At 55.1% G+C, this 18,564-nt stretch overlaps 1 protein-coding gene across 1 annotated transcript; it reads right to left on the minus strand.

Annotated features, from left to right (window-relative positions):
* Positions 1-38: 38 nt before the first annotated feature.
* Positions 39-11,036, minus strand: ARX (aristaless related homeobox). Its single transcript, XM_064277845.1, has 5 exons — positions 10,716-11,036; positions 8,182-9,046; positions 5,552-5,597; positions 2,406-2,734; positions 39-279 (listed from the first exon to the last, which is right to left on the minus strand). Exons 1-5 carry the CDS (start codon positions 10,909-10,911, stop codon positions 39-41), a joined length of 1,677 nt encoding a protein of 558 aa, XP_064133915.1. The 5' UTR covers positions 10,912-11,036.
* Positions 11,037-18,564: the final 7,528 nt, after the last annotated feature.

Below are 18,564 nucleotides of genomic sequence, written 5' to 3' on the forward strand. Positions count from 1 at the left end.
TTCGGGGCGCGCCCGGGGCGCGGGACGGAGGGCGGCCTTTAGCACACCTCCTTGCCCGTGCTGGTGCCCGGCAGGATGTTGAGCTGCGTGAGCTGGGCAGCATGCTCCTTGGCCTTGAGCCGCAGCGCGGCTATGCTGGAGGCGCGTCTGTCTGCTGCCGCAGTGGCCGGGTCGGCCAGCGCGCCCGACGCCACCGCGCCTTCCACGGCCGGCGTGGGCTGTCTCAGGAGCGCGGCCGCGGTCGACGCGCTGGTCAGGGGGGCCATGGTGGAAAAGAGCCTGCGGGGAGAGCAAACAGCGCGGTCACGGCCCCGGAGCGGAGCGCGGCGCCACGTAGGCCGCCCCCTCTCCCCAGGGGCGCGAGGAGCGCAGACGGTGCGGCCGCGGGGGGCGGCAACCAGGCCCGGGTGGCCGCGAGCCCGAGGCGCTGGCGGGGCGAGGACGCGAGGCTGGGCGCACAGAGAGGGCTGCACCGGAGCAAGGAACGGACGGAAAACAAAACCAAGGGCCAGATATTCCTGGAGGGGCTGGAGCTGGGGCTGCAGCCAGGCCTCGCGCGCGGCCCCAAAAAACCCAGTCGCGCGGATTCTGTGATTTCGCTCAAAAAGGGTGAATGTCAACGCCAGGGGCTGCAATTGCCTGCAATACCATTTGCCCGTAGAGAAAATGTAGAGACAAAAAGAAAAGAGAGGAGAGAGAAAAAAAGGAGAAGGAAAAAAAAGGATAGTAGGATAAAAGCAGCCCAAGACCTATGCTGCAGACCTGGAACCCTCCTCTCCCAGGCTCCTTCTCGGCCCAGGACTGCGCTGGCGCTGGAAAAGCCGGCTTGTGGGCTCGCCTTCCCGCCAACAAGCGCCGCCGCGGTAGCCCTCCGGCGCCTTGCCCGCGGGGTGGGAGTGGGGGGGGGGTGGGGGCGCTCGCCTGTTGATTTCCTCTCGGCAGACGACTCTGACCCTGCCAACGGCCCCGTGTCCAGGCGCGGCGACACCTCCTCCCCGCCGCCTTTCCTGCACCCCTGTGGCTTCCTCACCCAGAGAGCCCCCGGACCCGCGACCCCCGCGCACCAGGATGCCTGAGCCAGGGACTCGCGCCACCGCCTCCGCGCGCCCCAGGGATTGCGCCGCGCGCCGCCTTCTCCCCCTCCGCACTGCGGCACGGCGGGCCTGCGAAGCAGAGGACAGAGCCCTCCCGGACGCCCCACCTCCCCTCCCCCCGCCGCCCGCCTCTTCCCAGCGCCTGCTGGGCTTGCCCCGCCGCCTCGCCCGGGGGCCCTGGCTCCAGGTTCCCACCTAGGCTCGCGGAGCGCCTCTTGCTCTTCCCCAAGCCCATCCTCCACCCCTTCCAGCCTCTCCGACTCTCACAGCCCGGTACTCCAGCTGTGTTCGCCGGCTTTTACAATTCACTTGTCGGAGGGGGAAAGTGGAGTGGATGGAGGAAGCACAGGATTTTTCCTTTTTTCCCAGAGAAATAATAAAGTGACCCAGAGGGGGCGTAACATTCCTTAGTTCCATTAGGTAAACTGAGTCACTAACTACGCTTCGATGTGCTCGCTGTTTATTTTATTGGTTTGCAACAAGAGATAAATTAGTCTTTTTTTTTTTTTTTACTTTTCTCTCAGATGTTTTTTGTCAAGTGGCTGCGCAGTTGGATGAATCTATTCTTTCTTTGTTCTCCCAAAGAGAGATCATTGAAGCTGCATTCAGTTTTATTTTCACTGCACTTTTCCAACTTAATACATCTCTCCTTTGTTTCTTTGTCTGTGTGATTATACAGACTTTTTATTTCATCATTCGATGTTCATTTAAAGAAAGGGAGTTATAATATACGATGAACTGTTTCTTTTATTTCGTTGTCTTGTTCCGCTGTGGGGGTCGGGGGTTGCACATATGGGAGTATCGTTGGCAGCGGGTCACTTGAGTGACAGGGAAGATAGAGTTTGGGAAGAAGAAAGAATTCCGTGCACCCAGAGGGCCCCGTGGCTCCAGGGCTCCTGTGGGGACCAGGGCTGGCTTCCTCAGGCTGCCAAGCTTTGGGCCAAAAAAAAAGTCCTCCCTGCTCTATGCCTACAACCTGTACACGTTTACGCGAATACCACCTATGGCGACGGCTGTGACTGCCACGAATGGGGTACTTTTATAAAAGCTTTCACTGAACACTGCTCGGTTGTTACCGTTGTTGCTACTGCCACTGCCCTCCCCTTTCCCGCGCAGTCCCAAGTCATTCTATTCCCTTCAAGATCCACAATTTTTTTGGAAGCAAAGTTAGAGAGTATTTTCTTCGGCTAAGTTTCTGAGGTTGGGCCAAAGAGAAAAGATGTGTGTAGCCCCTGCCTGTCTCCTGCCTCCTCTCTGTCCCCTGCCTGTGTGTGTCTGAGAAAGAGACAGACTCCCGAGGCCGCGCGTTACCTGCCGAACGCGGGGCTGATGAAGGCCGGGTGCCGGAACACGGCGGCTCCGAGGAAAGTGCTCAGGCCCAGCGGCGCCCCGCTGGGCGGCAGGCTGGCCGAGCCGGGAGGCGGAGGTAGGCTCGGGAAGGCGGCGGCGGCAGCGGCAGCGGCGGCCGTCCAGGCCGAGTCGAGCGCAGGGTGGTGCGGAGGGAATGGAGTGGCGTCCAAGTAGGGGCTCAGCGGATGGGTGGCCGAGAGTGGCCCGGGGAAAGGCAGCCCCGGAGGGTGGGTCTGCGCGCCCGCCTTCTCCCGCTTGCGCCACTTGGCCCGGCGGTTCTGGAACCAGACCTGCCAGGCGGAGAGATCCCGGGGTCGGTCCGCACGGCCCCCGGCCGGGCCCTGCCTCTCCCCCGCAGCTGCGGCCCCTCCCTCCTTCCCGCTTTTGTCCGCGCCCGCCTCGCCCCTCTCTGGCCTCGGGTGGTTCTCCGACCCGTCTGGGGCCCGAAGGGCGGTGGAAAGAGACCCACACTTAAAGCCAGCAGGGAATACTGGACAAGCAAACCCTCTGCAGTGGGTATTCCAACTGGCCCAGCTCCTTCCCCAGTTTAAGGAAAGTGGTTCCGTGGGCGTAGGGACTAGGAAACCAAAGCTTAAATGTCTGTGCTGCCTCCTGCTTGCTGTGAGCCTTCAGTCGAGTCACTTACACCTCTCTGAACCTCAGTTTTCTAATCTGTAAAATGGGGATTCAAAAAACTTTGCTCATAAGGCTGTTAGGAGGAATGAGTGAAAAAAAAAGGCACCCATTCAGTGGCAACTCTCTGCAATGGGCAGCCACCAAGAGCTGAGTGACACTTTTGCTGCATATCAGCTGTTTTCACCGATTTCAGGTTTACCCAAGAACTGGCAAAATCCCTGCGCCTGGATTTAACAGGGAAGCAGGGAGGTGGTTCATTTCTTCTTTTTAGAAATACTTTAACACCTCCTAGCATTATGCTGGGTTCTGGGGTTTGGGAAAGGGTGGGAGGGAGGGAAGAAATGCTGACGGTAATTAGCAACCAAGTATACATTTTGGGGGGTCAGTTCTCCGTGAAATATGGGGTCTTTTTTTTTATGCAGGGCCTGATCTATGCAGGAAGGCACTGGCTGTATGGACAAGGCGTGTAGCAATACCCCGATACATAAAAATCAGAGTAAACAAGGTCCACATAGACTTTTCCAACCTTCAGAGCTAACAGGTTCTTGGTTTCCTTTTGGGGGTGTTAATTAAATAGGTTCGTTAAATAAGATTGTTCTCAGCTTGGGGGAAGGTTTTCAACACAAGGTATCTTCCTAATTGTTAATAGAAAGCAGTTTTAGTAGAGACCTTTACCTGAAAGGTGGCAGCTCAGCTACCATCGTCTAAAAATAACCCCCAGGAGCATGAAATGATTTTTCTGTGACCTGCTCCTCACACCCACATCTGAGAATATATGCTCCTTCTCCCCTGAAGGCATTAATATTTTTAGGGCTGGGTTTATGCCTGCATAGAAGTCTAAAAATTAAGAATGAACTCCAGGGCAATACAGAGTTATATTAAAATAATAATGTAAATTCTCTCACAGGAATTTTTTTGGGTAATTTTAAAAGACATCCATGTCTTTCAAATGTACAAGGGGGAGGGGTTGCCATTACCAGCACTAGCATCTCAGCTTGGTTTGACTTTTAAACAGCAAACTAGGGCAAGAAAAAACGGGAGACTCCAGAGCCATGGATTTAAAAAAAAAAAAATTCTGTTGAAAAGGGGCCCATCCATAACAATTCACCACAATTTGGGAATCGTACAACACTCCAGCATGGAAATTCAGAGGCTTGAAAAAGTAAGACTATAGATAGGACAGGGCTGGGTAGGCAGCTTTTGTGCATCCCAATCTGTCTAGCCGAGAATATCCGCCACTCCTGGATGGCAGTCAAAGGAGGAAAAAAGTGGAAACCGGGGCAGTGGAGGCAGAAGCCCCTTACAGAACGTGGAAACCTTTCACAGACAGCTCGTCTCTCTCGGCTCAACTGCAATTATCAAGATGTCCCCCTGCAATTCCTCATTATTGAATTAATACCTCAAAGGCCCCCCAAAGGTAAACAAAAGGGCTCTAATAATTCATATTCCCTTAATTACATCTTCTCCAGTGAATAGGGGGAGAGGAGAAGGGGAGGGGGCGCTCTCTTTCTTTTTAAAAGTTATTTAACTTTCCCACGACTCGTTCCCCTGAGCTGAAAATGCGGAGTTGCTGTCACATCTCTGTTTGACAATGGAGAAATGTGTCAACAGAAAGGAGGGGACAGGCCTCATGATTAGCCCTCTAATGCAAGAAGCTGTTGTGTATTAAATGAGCCATATGGAATTTATTGTGCTTTATCAGCGCTTGATTTTGACTGTAAAGTGATTCACTCAGCTCGGAAGCCAGGGACATCTGTTTTCTGTTGGCCATCGGGGCTGCCCAGTGTTGATCGTCTCTTTGGTTATGAGGCCTGGGTTTGGAAATGCACTCTGGTATGGGGCTGCAAACACCTTTAATAGCATTGCACTCACTCTCTATTAGATCAATGTGGGCTCATTGCTATAAAAAATGGGAAATCAAATAGCATTAGCCAGCTCCTTGTGCGGGCGGAGGGGAAATCAAACAGCATTTTGCCTTCAAATGGCCCTGTTTGTTCTAGCACTAAGTGGGCTTTTATGAAGCCCGATTGGAGACTTAATCGCAGCCAAATACCTGCTTGGAGCTGAGCGGATTTGTCTAACAACCAAATCCATGCTCCATCCCATTATTTCAATCAGGAGAAGTCAGTCTGTGAATTGTTTCCTACAGGGACTGGGGGCGGGGGAGGGGCTCCTGAACTGCAGTTTCAGGAACCCTAAAACCCCTGTTCTGATCTGGACTCCTTCCTCAGGCTCCCAAACCCAGAAAACAACGACCCCTCTCATCTCCTAAGCCGATCCAGGTAGTCTTCACGTTTTAATATCTTTTTGTGTGCGTGCTTGGGTCTATTTTTCTGACTCTGCTTCTCTTCATTTTATGAAGGGGTCTCAGTCCTATGCACCCCTCCCAGACCACCGAGCCATCTTTTTCTCCCTGTCTCCCCAAAACTCTCCTTCCCTCCCTCCCTTCCCACTCTTGCTGTGTAGCTCACCTGGACTCGGGCCTCGGTCAAGTCCAGCCTCATGGCCAGTTCCTCCCTATAAGAAAGCAACACACAGACAGGAGGTCACTGCAGGCCCCAGCAAGCCCTCACAGCCACCTTCCCCTCCATGGCAGCCCTCCTCCATGAGGGTCCTCCCTGCCCACCTGCCCCCACCCCAGACATGAGCATCAGCACCCCTTTACCACTGGAGTGCCTATTACTTGAGTGAAAACATAAAAACACACAACACATTGCCAGATCCAGGATATTATGTTAATTACATCATATCGATTACATTATATTCAAGTGTGACAGGGGTGGCTTGTTGAGTATCTAAGTCTACAAAACTGGACACTTGGATTCTCCCTCTCTCCTAAGCTAGAGTCGGAGGAGAAATACACACACACATCGCTTATACTCTATTTGGTCCTAATATTAAGACAGGGGAAAAAATTAGTACTCAATTATTTTAAAAAATTTCACCCTCTTGGCTTTCTGTTCTCCCTTTTTTTCTTCCTCTCTTTCCAGCTCTCTGCCTGTCCCGCCGTCACTCTCCCTCCCGTCTGCCTGCCTCCCTCCCTCACCCCCATAGGTCACACTCCCCATTACCCTCTGGAGATATGTTAAGCTTGTTAAGAGTTCAGTGGGGTAATTTTTCGATTAAACAAAATTCTGCGCACCTCCTGACTCCAGTGCCCACTACAAACCCTGCCCATCTCAGGGGAAGTCAATTTAACTGAAACCCTACCCCGTCATTGCAGTTATTACTGCGACAATTAAGGCAAATAGGAAACCATTAAGATGCTGTAAAACAGCTTACGACCTGTTTACCGAAAATATGAGCGCGCCGAGAATAATTGGCTTTCCCCTCGCTAATATGAAAGAGGGGGGGCTGCCCAACCCTGGGACCCGGGTCTGCGCTGCTGGCAGGGGCCCCCCGTCCACACCTGAAACTTCAGGCCCGGGGAACCGGTTCACTTGGCGCCTTTCGTTGCCCCCGCCTCAGAGAGCATCAGCACATCTAGAATGGCCCTGGTGGCCGGCCCAGGACCGGAGCCAAGGGGCATGGACCCCTGGGTTCGAATAAGGTGGGGGTGGGGTACAGAAGGGGAGCTGCCCCTCCCTACTTATTTTGCTTTCCCGGGAGAAGCTAAAGAGGGCAAACTTGGATGCCAACTAACACCAGCTCATTTTCTTCTTTTTAAATACACAATTGTGATGAATGCAAAAAAAGCCAGTTGGCCAAACACCTATTTGATAGCACACACCGAGTTTTAAATTTTTTTTTTAAAGGTAAGGAAGGGACTAGGTGACAAAGGGGAGGAGCAAGTTCAGCTCAAGGGATGACCAAGTTTCATGTCCTGGCCCGGCATTAAATCCTTTCTTTTCTGCTTCTGGTGAGGAGAGACTGTGGCAATTGCAAGACCAACTACACTTTGGAGTTGGCTCAGGCCTCCTGGGCCTTACGCACAGATTTCTCCTGCGGTTCAAAGGGGCGGGCAGCTTTCCGTTTCTAAAATGCACATTGAAAAGCTGCACACGTCTCCTGAGAAAGAGCTGCCTGGGTTTGACAAGCTCTACTCCCGGCAGACACCCGTTCATTTCTCCCTTCCCACTGGGGGACGTTTGTCCTAACCCTCCTCCAATCCTGAGCCTTAGCCTGAGCCGAGCCTTGGAGCCTTGGCCTTGGGGTGGGAGAGGAAGGCCCCCAGCCGGCCGGCGCCCCAGGTCGATCTGGGTAAGCTGTGGCTCAGGGTTCCAGTCCACCCACAATCACATCCCTCCCAGAAAAACCGAGGCGAGCGCGAAGTGGAGCGTGACCAGCCCTGAACCCCCGGCTTGGACACCCGTCCACAGAGAAAAATTTTGCCAGCTGCTTCATCCACTGGCGGCCAGACTCCCGGCAGTCATTGTGCTCTCCTGTAAACCCGTTTACATCAAACACACTCTGGGTTTAATGTGAGTGTGGAGAGCGGGACAGAGACAAGATGGGGAAGATGCTGGCTGGTGCCCCTCAGGTGTCCCGACACCAAACACTGCCCAGCTCCGACTTGCTCCGGGTATTTCAGGAGTCCTCAAACGACAAGACTCCCAGTCTTTTTAAAGGCTCCCTCCGCAGGCACCGGCTCGAGCTTCACTGCGAAAACCGTAACTGATACTCAACAGGCTCCTGGGGCACCAGGCGGGGGTGGGGAGTGCACAGTACAGGGCCAAAAATAGCCTCTGTTTTGCCCTGGCCTCGCCTGGGCTGGAGACCTGGCCGGAGCGCCCTAGGCCGTGCGTTGTGTGCGCGCAGGAGTGCGCACCTCTCCAAGGTGGCGCGTTCGGGCGCTCTTTGGAAAAGTCGTTGCTTTTTCTCTGACTAAAACTTGTCGTTTGGAGGAAAAAAAAAAAAAAACCGGAGAGGGCCTGGGAAAGAAAGGAACCCTCTCTGCCTAAACGTAAAGCCGGGGTGGCGCTGGGGGTGGGGAATGAGTGGCTTGGGAGGAGCAAGGGTAGTTGTGTTGGGGGGAGCGTCCCGGCTGAGTCCAGGAGCAAAGTCCCTCGGCTGGAGACCGGGCCCCTGTCCGCCCGCCTTCCCTCCCTCGGGTCGCGCGCGCCCTCCAGCCGCTGCCGCTGCAACCCCCCTGCGCGCGTACCTGGTGAAGACGTCCGGGTAGTGCGTCTTCTGGAAGGCCCGCTCCAGTTCCTCCAGCTGGTAGCTAGTGAACGTGGTGCGGTAGCGCCGCTGTTTGCGCTTCAGCAGCCCCTCCTCTGAGTCGCTGCCCGCAGACAAGCACACGCTATCCTCGCCGTCCTTGCCCTCGGCGTCCTCCGGGTGCAGCAGCAGCTCCTCTTTGGGGGACAGCTCCCCGCCCTCGGCGGCCGCAGCGGCGGCGGCGGCAGCGGTCACGGCACCAGTGGTGGCCACAGCGCAGCGCCGGGGCTCCTTGAGCAGCGCGCGCGCGTCGTCCTCCAGCAGCTCCTCTTCGTCGTCCTCCAGCAGCTCCTCTTCCTCGTCGTCGTCTTCCTCGTCCTCCAGCAGCTCCTCCTCGTCGTCCTCCGCGCCCCCGCCGCCGCCGGCCACCGGGGTGCCGCCAGGGCCGCCAGCCGCGCCGAGGCGCTCGTCCGGGTGCGCGGCGCCCCCCGGGCCACCCAGCTCGTCCAGCGCGGGCGGCGGCGGCACGAAGGGCGCCCCGTTCTCGCGGTACGACTTGCTGCGGCTGATGCTCACCTGCGGCGCCTGGCTGATCTTGAGCGTGTCCCAGGCGGCAGCCGCGGCGGCGGCGGCCACGGCGGCCCCCGCGCCGTCCGGCCGCTCCCCAGGCCGCGCGGGCGGCGGCGGCGGCGGGGCCTCCCCCCGCGGGCCGGCTGTGGCCGTGGCCGCCGCCGCCGCGGCCGCCGCCGCCGCTGCCGCCGCCGCGCCCTGGAGGAGGCGGCCCCCGCCCGGGCCGTACAGGCGCCGCAGCTTAGGCGGCAGGTGCAGCTCGGCCTCGAACTGGGTGCTGCTGCCTTTGGGGGAGCCTGCGGGCAAGGGAGGGCGGTCAGCGCGCCAGGCACCCCGCCACTGCCCCCTCCGCGCGGTCCAACTCCCAACCCTTCGTCTCCTTCCCCACTTTTCTGTCTGTCTTTTTCATTACCTCTCTCTCCTTTTCTCTTATTTCCTTCTTTTTTCCTTTCTCTCGCCCTCCCTCCCTTCTTTCCTCTCCTTCCCTCGCTCCCCTTTATTTTTCTTCCTTTTCTCACCTCTTTCTTTGCTACCTCGTTTCTTTTTGTTCTTTCCTTATCTCTTTCTCTTTTTTCTCTCCCCCTCTCCCTTTCTTCATCCCCTTTTCCTTCTCTCCCCTTTCCCTTCTCGTTTTGCACGCTTCCTTCTTTAGTCCCTCCCTCGGTTCCTTCTTCCCTTTTTCTCTTTCCCTTGCCCTCTCTCCCACTTTTTTTTTTTTTTTCCCCCAATTTCGGGCCAGGGAAGAATCCAAAAACATTCAACAACTTAAAAAAAATCACCGCTATCCTGAAAACTTTGCGCACGACCTCTGCGCGCTGCTCCGCCGCGGGGGCCCTGGTTGGCTAGAGGGGTGCTGCCCCGCGGGCGACCCCTGCGGGGGGAAGCGGCCCTGTGGCCCTGAGCGCCGGCCTCGCCCCAACCAGCCCGCAGCGGGAGGGGCCTGGAGCTCCTGGCACAAAAAGGCAAAGAAAAATCATCCTAGGGAAAATGCTCTGGGAAAGGCCTGGGGTGGGGGTGGAGGGGGTCCCAACAGGCACAGGCCGCTCTTCCCCTTTGAGGAAGTGCCTGATACAGGGGCCACAGCAGACTAAAAAAAGGAAAAGGAAAAAGTCAGTTTTATTTTAAACGGCCCTTTCTCTGCTGTCCGCTCCTCTCTTCCAAGTGGCGCTGCGGCTGGACCGCTGGGTTTCAGATTTCACAAGAAACCAACAATTCTTGCCCTGTGACACCTCTGCAGCCAGCTCAAAGCGAAACTTAAGCGTAACAGGTTTGGGGTAAAACGACAGTGAATCTGGAATTTTTAATTTTAGAAAAAAAATAATAAACCTTTCGAGCAACAGCTCAACTCTATTTAAAAAGTACCACAGCAGAGAGGAAAAAATAGCCACCCAGAAGCCGCACATTTAATACATTTCAAATGCAATAAGGAGCATTTGGAGGAATCCTAGGGAGACATTTTCTGCAAAGCTGAGATTTCGAAGCTCACAAGTAATCTACACTTAAAAAAAAAAAAAGCAAAACAAATATCGCATATAAAGAAATCCTCCAAAGATGAAAGCCCGAGGCTCACCTGGCCTAGAGACCCTCATTCATCACCCTTTGGGGTTTCTTGTCTTCACCAAGTTGTCGCTACAAGGATCCACCCTGGCACCTACTATTTCTGACCTGTCGTCCCTCGTCAGAGTACACCCAAGGCCACCAAAGGGGGCATTTAAACGACCTACGACCAACACTGCGAACCCAAGGGGCCCGAAAGCGAAGCCGGGCCTCTGCTGCTTGGAAGCAGAGAGGGAGAGACGGCCCCTGGAGAGATGATTATCGCTCTTGGAAGCACCAGGCCTCGGGGTTGTCCCCTCTTCTTTCTCCGACCCCAGCTGGACAAGCTGAGGCCCGCAGACCCCAGACATCAGACATCCCAAACAATGCCCGGCGCCCTTCGCAGGTTGCTGGCGGGCGCAGCCTTACCTTGCACGGCTTTCTCCTGGTCGGCGCGGCTGGCCAGTGGGGCAGGCAGGCTCTGCGCGGCCCCCAGCAGCCGCATCTTGCACGGGCTCCTCCGGCCCAGGATGCTGTCGATGCAGTAGGAGGAGAGTAAAGTTGGCGATTTACTTTTGCACTCGGGCCTCTCGGAGCAGCCCTCGTCCTGGTACTGGTTGCTCATGGCTGGGGCTTTTTCGCTGGGCGCAGTGAGCGGGCCGCTGGTTGCCTCTCCCGGCGGGGGGATGGCTCGGTGTCTTTTGGGGAATGGGGTCGGGGACAGCTGGTGCTAAAGGATGGGACTGCGATCTTTGTGCTCTGCCTCCCTCGGTTGCCGGCTGCCGGCGCCCGCCCTGCCCGCGGCCGGAGCTCGCCCTCTCCGCGCTCAGGACAAGCGGTAACAAGTGTAGTGAGCCGCTGGCGCGGAGCGCTGGAGTCTCTCTCCTCCACGTGCTGAGAGGCGCTCTCTGATTGGCTCTCGCCAGAGGCCGGGCTGCGTCGGGCTGGGGGCGCGGTGCAAAGCCCGGACTGGATTTCGGAGGGGAAGCGGGCGGGGGGCAGCGGGCAGGCACCAGCGCTAATATTCTTTTTTGTGTGTATTTTTAACTAACAACTTTTGAAGTTCGCCGTCGCCTTCCTGCGGCTCCTCCGTTAGCCCTTTCAGGGCCCGAAGCTCTAGCTCATTCGGATGCCAGGCCTGTGGGTGCCACTTGGGCGGCGGGCGCCCCTTCCACCACCCCGAGGGTCTCGCTCCCCGAGGAGAGGCCTGGAGACTCCTGATCATACTGTCTTGGCGCTTGACAAAGCCGAAATCGCATCCGCAGGGCAGTGATCTCAGTGGCGCGCGATCCTCGGCCTCTCTAGTTTGTACAGGCCTCGGAAGTGCCTGGGGGACAGCCGCAAGCAACGCCTAGCGTCTGGGCGTCCACTTTTCTCTTGTGACCCAATGCCTGCGCTATTTGCCTTCACCCTGAGACGGGCTGTTGCTATCTCGTTAGTAGAGCTCCCCCAAAAAAGTCCACTTAAAGACAAAACTCTGCCCAAGGCGTGCGACCTTCCCTAGAGCCCCTATGGAGCGGAAAGGGACAGGCCACGGTAGGCTTCAAAGGGAGGCTGGGGAGGGGTCTGGGGTCTCCCTCTTCTCCCCGAATTCCTTTCCCTCTTAGCCCCACAAGTTCGTCTCTGTTAGGTGGTCACCCCAAGGCTGGACGCCCTCGAACCGCGCCTGGGAACAGAACCTGCGGGTGGCCCTGAGAGCCCCTGAGTGGGAAGGGCCCAGGATCGACGGTAGCCAAATCTAAGCGCCCCTAATTCTCCTGGATTCTCAGGCCAGGCTCCCACTAGCAAAGGTGACAGGGGTGAGCCCGAGGGCGAGCACGTTTCTCCCCAAGCAACTCCCTGCGCCGCCAGCGTGAGAACCGAGACCCAGCCCCGACTAAAGTGGGGCCGAGTCCGGGCGAGAGGCCCCCACGGACGCTCTGTGGGTGCAGGGCCCGAGGGCAAGCCACAGGCCCCTAGGCGGGCGGGTCGGGGCGAGGGAGGTGGGTGGGAGAGGGCCCGGGCGGGGGAATCCACGCCGGGTTTTCCTCTCTCAACCCCTTCAATGTGCCAACGAGAAAAGCGCTTTACAAAGGATTATACTTGAATCACTTGCAGTCAGTATTTAAAAATACAAGGATGCATAACTGAATTTTTTTTTTTTTTACAGCCATAAACATCTGCATAACTCTTGGATGCTGGTGGGTGGCAGATAGATCGGGCTGGCTTGGTAGGAGCCTTGAAGATACAACTTGAGGGAGATGAAGGGTTGGGAACAGGCACGTTAATAACGCTAACCCTAACGCGGATACTACTACTACTATTAAAGGCAGGCGGAAAAGGATCTCTCTCTGTCCCTCTCCATCTCTGTCCCTTTCTCTCTCTCTCAGGTTTTTAGTTTCTCATTTTTGCCTGCCCTTAGATGATGGGGTGGGGGGAGCGGAGGCGGAGAAGCCGAGCTATCGCTGACATTTGATTTTCTTTTAAGCTCTCTCTGCGGTTCCCAGGCACCTGAGACCGTCTCCTGCCTCTCCGCATTCTTCCTTCTCCATCCTGGCCAACAGTTGAGTGTTTTTATACTGTCCCTTTCAGCTTTCAACCCGTGCGTTGTGAGCTGATTACCTCCCCTGCTTCTCTCCCCCGGCCCCGCGGAAGTCCAGTCCCGGCGCGCGGGGCTCCTTGGAGGGAGATGCGGAGAGACGCGTCGGTGTCCTGGGCGCCTCCAGCCGCAGACCCTCGCGGGAGTCCCTGCGGCTGGCCCGTTGGGCGACACCGAGGCACAGTTCCCTCCCCGGTGGGCCCCGCGGCGGAAATCCACAAGACCTGGCTGCCGGTGGCTCGGTGACTTCACGGTCGGCTCCACACACACGGGGAGTGGGCTGCGAACGAAGCCAAGAAAGATCGTGTTCAACAACAAGAGACACAAATGCACAAATCACTGCCGAGAGCCCAACGGGGTTGCAACTCTGTCGGTAGAAGACTTCTTCGCCTCCATCCGTCCCCCTCCTCCCTCTTCTGCAGCTGTTCTCCCCTTTTAAAAAGGAGTCGGACTTTCTGCTGGGGGTGTAGTCTAATTTTAAGCATCCACTGTAAAAGGGGAAGTTAACATAGAATTTCTGATTCCGATTGAATGACCTCTGGAATTAAACTGAATTCTATTCATGACATGGAAAGCATTCCTCTGGGAGACCTGTGTGGAGACACTAGCTTTATTTATTTTTGGTATCTTTCTGACCAACCTTCCCAAGTGAGGATGCTACTGGGAAGGCACGTCCATTCACCTCGGGAGAAGGGTCGCACCCAGCTCACTTTACACCCAGCAGCCCAGCGGTGATCTTGGCCACGTTCAATACCCCACTTCAAAATCAACAATTGACTCTTGTTATTCCTGAGTATTCCTGAGAGACTAGAATAAATAAATAAATAAAACCCAGAAACTTTTCTGACATTCCTAAGAGAGACAAAATTTGCCGGCATCTTCACAGTGTGTAATCAGGATATGGGTTTAGGACTTGTATGTGTGATCCTATATGTTATTTTCAAAAATAAGAGATTTCCTCTAATATTGAAGAAGAATGAAATTGGTTTGCTGAGTAGGTAGACTTCGAAGGCTTGGGCTATAGGGCTATGTAGAAAAGAACTTTCAGTTGAGCGCAATTTAATACTCTGTCAGCAAAATGAGGCATCACTTTCTGTTCACCTCACTTTCTTCAATTTTTTTTATCCACTAATCAAAGTAATCTCATTCTAGGGATAATATCATTTATGTTTGTACATTGTTGTTCACAACGCCTGGTTCCTCTAGTCTTTGGGATCTGCAACTGTTGGTTTGCTTTTTCTGGGCTACTGGAGAACAAGTTGCTCGAGAGGTTCATCTGCTTGTAAAATCCATCACTAAAATGACAATTACGATTGGAAGTAAGGGTCAGAAGTGTTTAAAACTCTTGTTTATGGTTTAAAAAAAAAACGAGGCTTGTCCCCAGGACTGGAAATAATAATTACCTAGAAGGGGCAAATGGAAGAAACTCTTTTCTTTTCTGTGGTGAGAGCTAATTCTACATTATAGTTTTAAAATTATATTTGCAAGAAATGCAGGATAAGGGGGTGGCAGATAGATGTCATTATCTAGGGGGGGATGTTTGCAGGAGAGTTAACCTCGTGCACTTTTCATTTGAGATGTTTTAATTTATTGTGCAATATATACATAGATAAATAAAGCTATAATGGGCTTCCAGCTGCACTGGACGGCTCAGGTCCCCTTAAATTATGCTCAACCTCTTCAAAACATATATTTAAACAATAGAAATAAACTTCACTGGAGTCTGGCGACCAATTTGGAAGCCATTGGAAGGGAAGACAATGAGTCCTGATTACACACGAGGAGGATTATCTGTGATGTGAGATCCCCTTTGCCAAGTCATTTTGCTATCTTATTTATTTCATTTCTCTCTCTCTCTCTCTCTTTTTTTTTTTTTTTAACAAACTTTCATTCATTTATGGTCTTCCGCAACCTGCTAATTTAACACTGGAGCGCGTTATTGCAGTGTTAGGAGGAGAGAAAGAGGGAGAGAAAACAACAATGCTGCAATGATCCAAATGATACAGTAGAATTATAGCAATTATAGTTCTACTTGTGGAAGAAAACCTTGCTGAGATCAGGCAAACAAACTGAAGCCTTGTGAGGATAACAAGCGTCGCGATTGACAGCCGGTGCTGAGAAGAGCCGGAGGGGCACAAACAGAAATATTTGCCTCCCCCCTACCTCTCCTTAACTCCAACCAGTCAAGGTTAACCTCCTCAAAAGCTGCTTTCAGAGTTGGATCCACTTCAGGGTCTGCGTTTTCCGCCCAGAGCCAGGTCTGTCCTCCTGGAAGTCTGGTAATGGGAGGAAATGTGACATAATCCTCTTGCCTAGCACTTGCCCCTCGCCTTCTCGGCGCCTAGCTTGCCTTCCAGGGCCTCCCCCTGCCTCAGCTCTCCCCAGGCGGCTGGCACCTGTCTGTGGAAGGGGTTTGTTTGTTGATGTGTTTTGAGGAGCAGCCCGTGGGAAGGTCCAAAGGGACCGAAAATCTGGATTTCCAGGGGAGACTTCCCCGCGCTTGCTCCTGCGCCCGAGCCCTGGGCTCCGCGGTTAGGGCTCGGCGGGGAGCGGGTGGTTGGGAAGCAGCTTTTGGGGAAGAAGTGGCCGAGGGACCACGGCTGAGCCCTCGAGGTAGGGACCTGTGGGTGCGATTGTTGTGATAGGATAATTCTCCTTATTTGCAAACTTCGCCACTTTTTGTTGCCCGTCAGCTGCCCCGGGAGGGGGTGGGGCAGCCAGAACTAGGGCGCCAACAGGTCCCCCTCCCCAACACCCAGGCAGGCAACCATTGAGGCATTCACCAGCTTTACTCGGAGCACAAAGCTGGGCTAAATGGTCACAGCACCACATCTGCCCTCCGAAGCGGGGACGTGCGCACCCTCCCCCGTCCAAGAAAAAAGTGGTCGGGGCTGTTGCCCCGAGGGCCTAGGCGAAAGCACCACATCTCCTGCCTCCTCTGCCTCCCCTCAGCTTCCCAGGCCCGAGAGGGAAACTTCTCGGCACCCCGTCTCTACCACGGTCTGGTTTCTGCTCTCAAACGCAGGACGGCAGGACCCCGGGGCGTCCCGGGTTGAGGCGTCCTCTGAGTTACTCTGTCGCTGCAGCACCGCGCGACCTCGCACGCGGTGGGGGCAAGCATTGGCGCTCGGGTAAGGAGCAGCGAAGGACCCCACCGGGGCGTCGGTGCTGGAGCGGTGGCGACCCGGGCCGGCCCGGACCTCCCACCCAAGCCCGGGTTTGGGCTCGGAGCCACGGCCGGAGCGCGCCCCCTAGCGGGGGCTTGGGGTGGGCCGGGCCCTCCCGCTCCAGCCTCTGGGGACTGAAGTTGGCAGATCCCAGGGATCCGGCAGGAATGAATGGCGGAAGAAAACAAAAGCCTTGCAAACATTTCCAAGTGTTTAGTAAAGGACCCATCTGTACCTTTCTTCTCCAGCGCGTTCGCGGTTAATGTCCCCCCCCCCCACACCCGCCAATGCGCGCGAGAGGGGAGAAAATTGCTGGGTGGACTCTTGGTGGCGAACCTCAGGAAACACTGGACCCAGGAGCGGAATCTCCGCGGCCAGGGCGAAGGTGAGCGTTCGAGGATGCAACCCCGGGAGGAAATCCGAATCCACAGTCTCTAGGGTGCTGATGGAGGCCTGGCGGCCTGCGCCCTCGCATTCCTCAGATCCTAGAGAGGGATGATCTGAAGGTAGCTACCCTGATATTTTCTTTATTTGAAACCTAGTTCTATTATCCCCGCCCATTTTCTGACTCTAGAATATTCCACCCTCTGATTCTAAGATCCCCCATATTCTGCTTTTAGGATGGCCTAACTCTCGGGGACCCTGGTGACCGCCCTGCTCACTCCTGCAGCGTTTGCTTCTGAAAATCGCATCCCGGATTCCATTACTGTTCACTCTTCAATCACCCACCCACTCTCTCTTGGTCGTGGAAACAGAAATCAAGGGGTTCTTGTCCAACCCTCTTTGACTTGTTCAACCTGGAAATGATATTTGTGTGTGTGTGTGTGTGTGTGTGTGCATCATTAGGTGAAAGTTTACAGAGCAAACTAGTTTCCCATTCGATAGTTGGTACATAAAGTTTCCCAGGACATTGGCTTAATTCCCCGCAATGTGTCAGCACCCTCCCCATTTCCGTCCTAGGGTGCCCGTTTTCCTTCGTACTGATTTTCTAGCCCTTCCTGCCTTCTCATCTTTGCTTTTGGGTGAATGCTGCCCTTTGACGAGTCTTTTTGAAGTTCTTAAAAGCTTAGGTAAAAAGTTACCACCGAGGAAGCTTTTCCAAAGGGAAAAACAAGGCTCAGTTCCCATCGATCCATTACTTGCTATTTCTTTTGCTCTGAGTGTGTCAAACTCAACTCCTCAATCAGAAAAACACAAACCGTGTTTCTAAAGCGTCTGCCACCTCCTGTCCTCAAACCCGCAGGATTTTAAAGTCACACTGAGGCCACCAACACATTTACTAGGTAAGGCCTGGAAAGGCAGAGTCCAAAAATAGGAGTGATAACAGCTCTCCAGAGTTCCTGGTTTTGTGATGTGTCTCGCTAATTGGGAAGTTCAACACGAGGCTTCCCCTGCCCATAAAAGGCTGGTGTTTCAGGGTGGGGGAGCAGATGGAAGGGCTCCCGTGGGAAGGGAGGCGTGGGTGCCCCCGTGGTTAATTAAGAGTTGCATTGTGTTGAAGGAGGAAGGGAAGATGCAGAGGCTGAACAGGGCTCTGTTCCCTTCATCACAAAATAACCTGCGAGGAGAAAAATAAGCCCGCGACTAAGACAGAGCCAGCTCTGGAATAGATACCATGAGAACCGCTGAAGAGAAGGGGGAAAAAATAGAGGAGGAGGACGAGGAAGAAGGGCCCTGGAATAGAAATAACCGAGTAAAAGGGTTTACATTCGACGCCCTCACAGGCGTCTCCTCCAAACCTGGGCCTGTTCCGTCCTCCCTCCACCCCCCACGACCCCGTTCTGCTCCCGATTTTTCCAGCCCACTCAGAGTCCTTTTTGAGGACATTCGGCGTGTCTGGGGGGGGGGGGGAGGAATGCCTCCCAAGCTGAGGTTATGGGGGGACGGTGGCAGAGAACTGGGGGACCTCGGCCTAGGGAGGCAGGGCCCGCCGGGGCCTGACGACCTGGCTTCCTCATCGAACCGCCGCCGAGGGCAGGGCTCTCCCGGGACAACAGTCAGCTTGGTGTCCCCATCGGGAAGGAAGTGCCCTCCACGTCGCCTCCTGGGTCTGGAGGCCGGGGCTGCAGAACCCAGACCGCGCCCCCGGTGACCCTGAAGGCGCGGAGTAGCGGGGAGGACAGCGGTCCAGTGCCCGGAGGTGGCCCAGGGCGCCCGCGAGGGGGCGCTTTGGGGAGGGACTGGCGTGGGAAGCGCCCCGCAGGGGTCAGGGCAGGACCCGCCCGGCGCGGCTCCTGAGCGAGGGCCCTGGGGCGCAGGGCGAGGTCAAGAGCCGGCGTCGCAGACACCTGCCACCCCTCGAAAACGACCCCGGTCGCAGATGCGGAAGGAAAGGTCGAGGCAAGAAAGGAGAGGAGGAAGGAGGAGGGAAAGAAGAAAAAAATCTGCTCCGATGCAAATACACGGAATATGAGTCGTAGCAGTTTTTCTTTGAGGATTAAGTGAGAAGATTCCAAACAGATTCTTTGAGTGGGAAATCCTAGTCTTCTCTCTGTCTCTTGAAATGGTCTGTTTTCATGTCTCCAACAAACAG

The sequence above is a fragment of the Loxodonta africana genome, chromosome X, assembly GCF_030014295.1.
Source record: "Loxodonta africana isolate mLoxAfr1 chromosome X, mLoxAfr1.hap2, whole genome shotgun sequence".
NCBI lineage: Eukaryota > Metazoa > Chordata > Mammalia > Proboscidea > Elephantidae > Loxodonta > Loxodonta africana.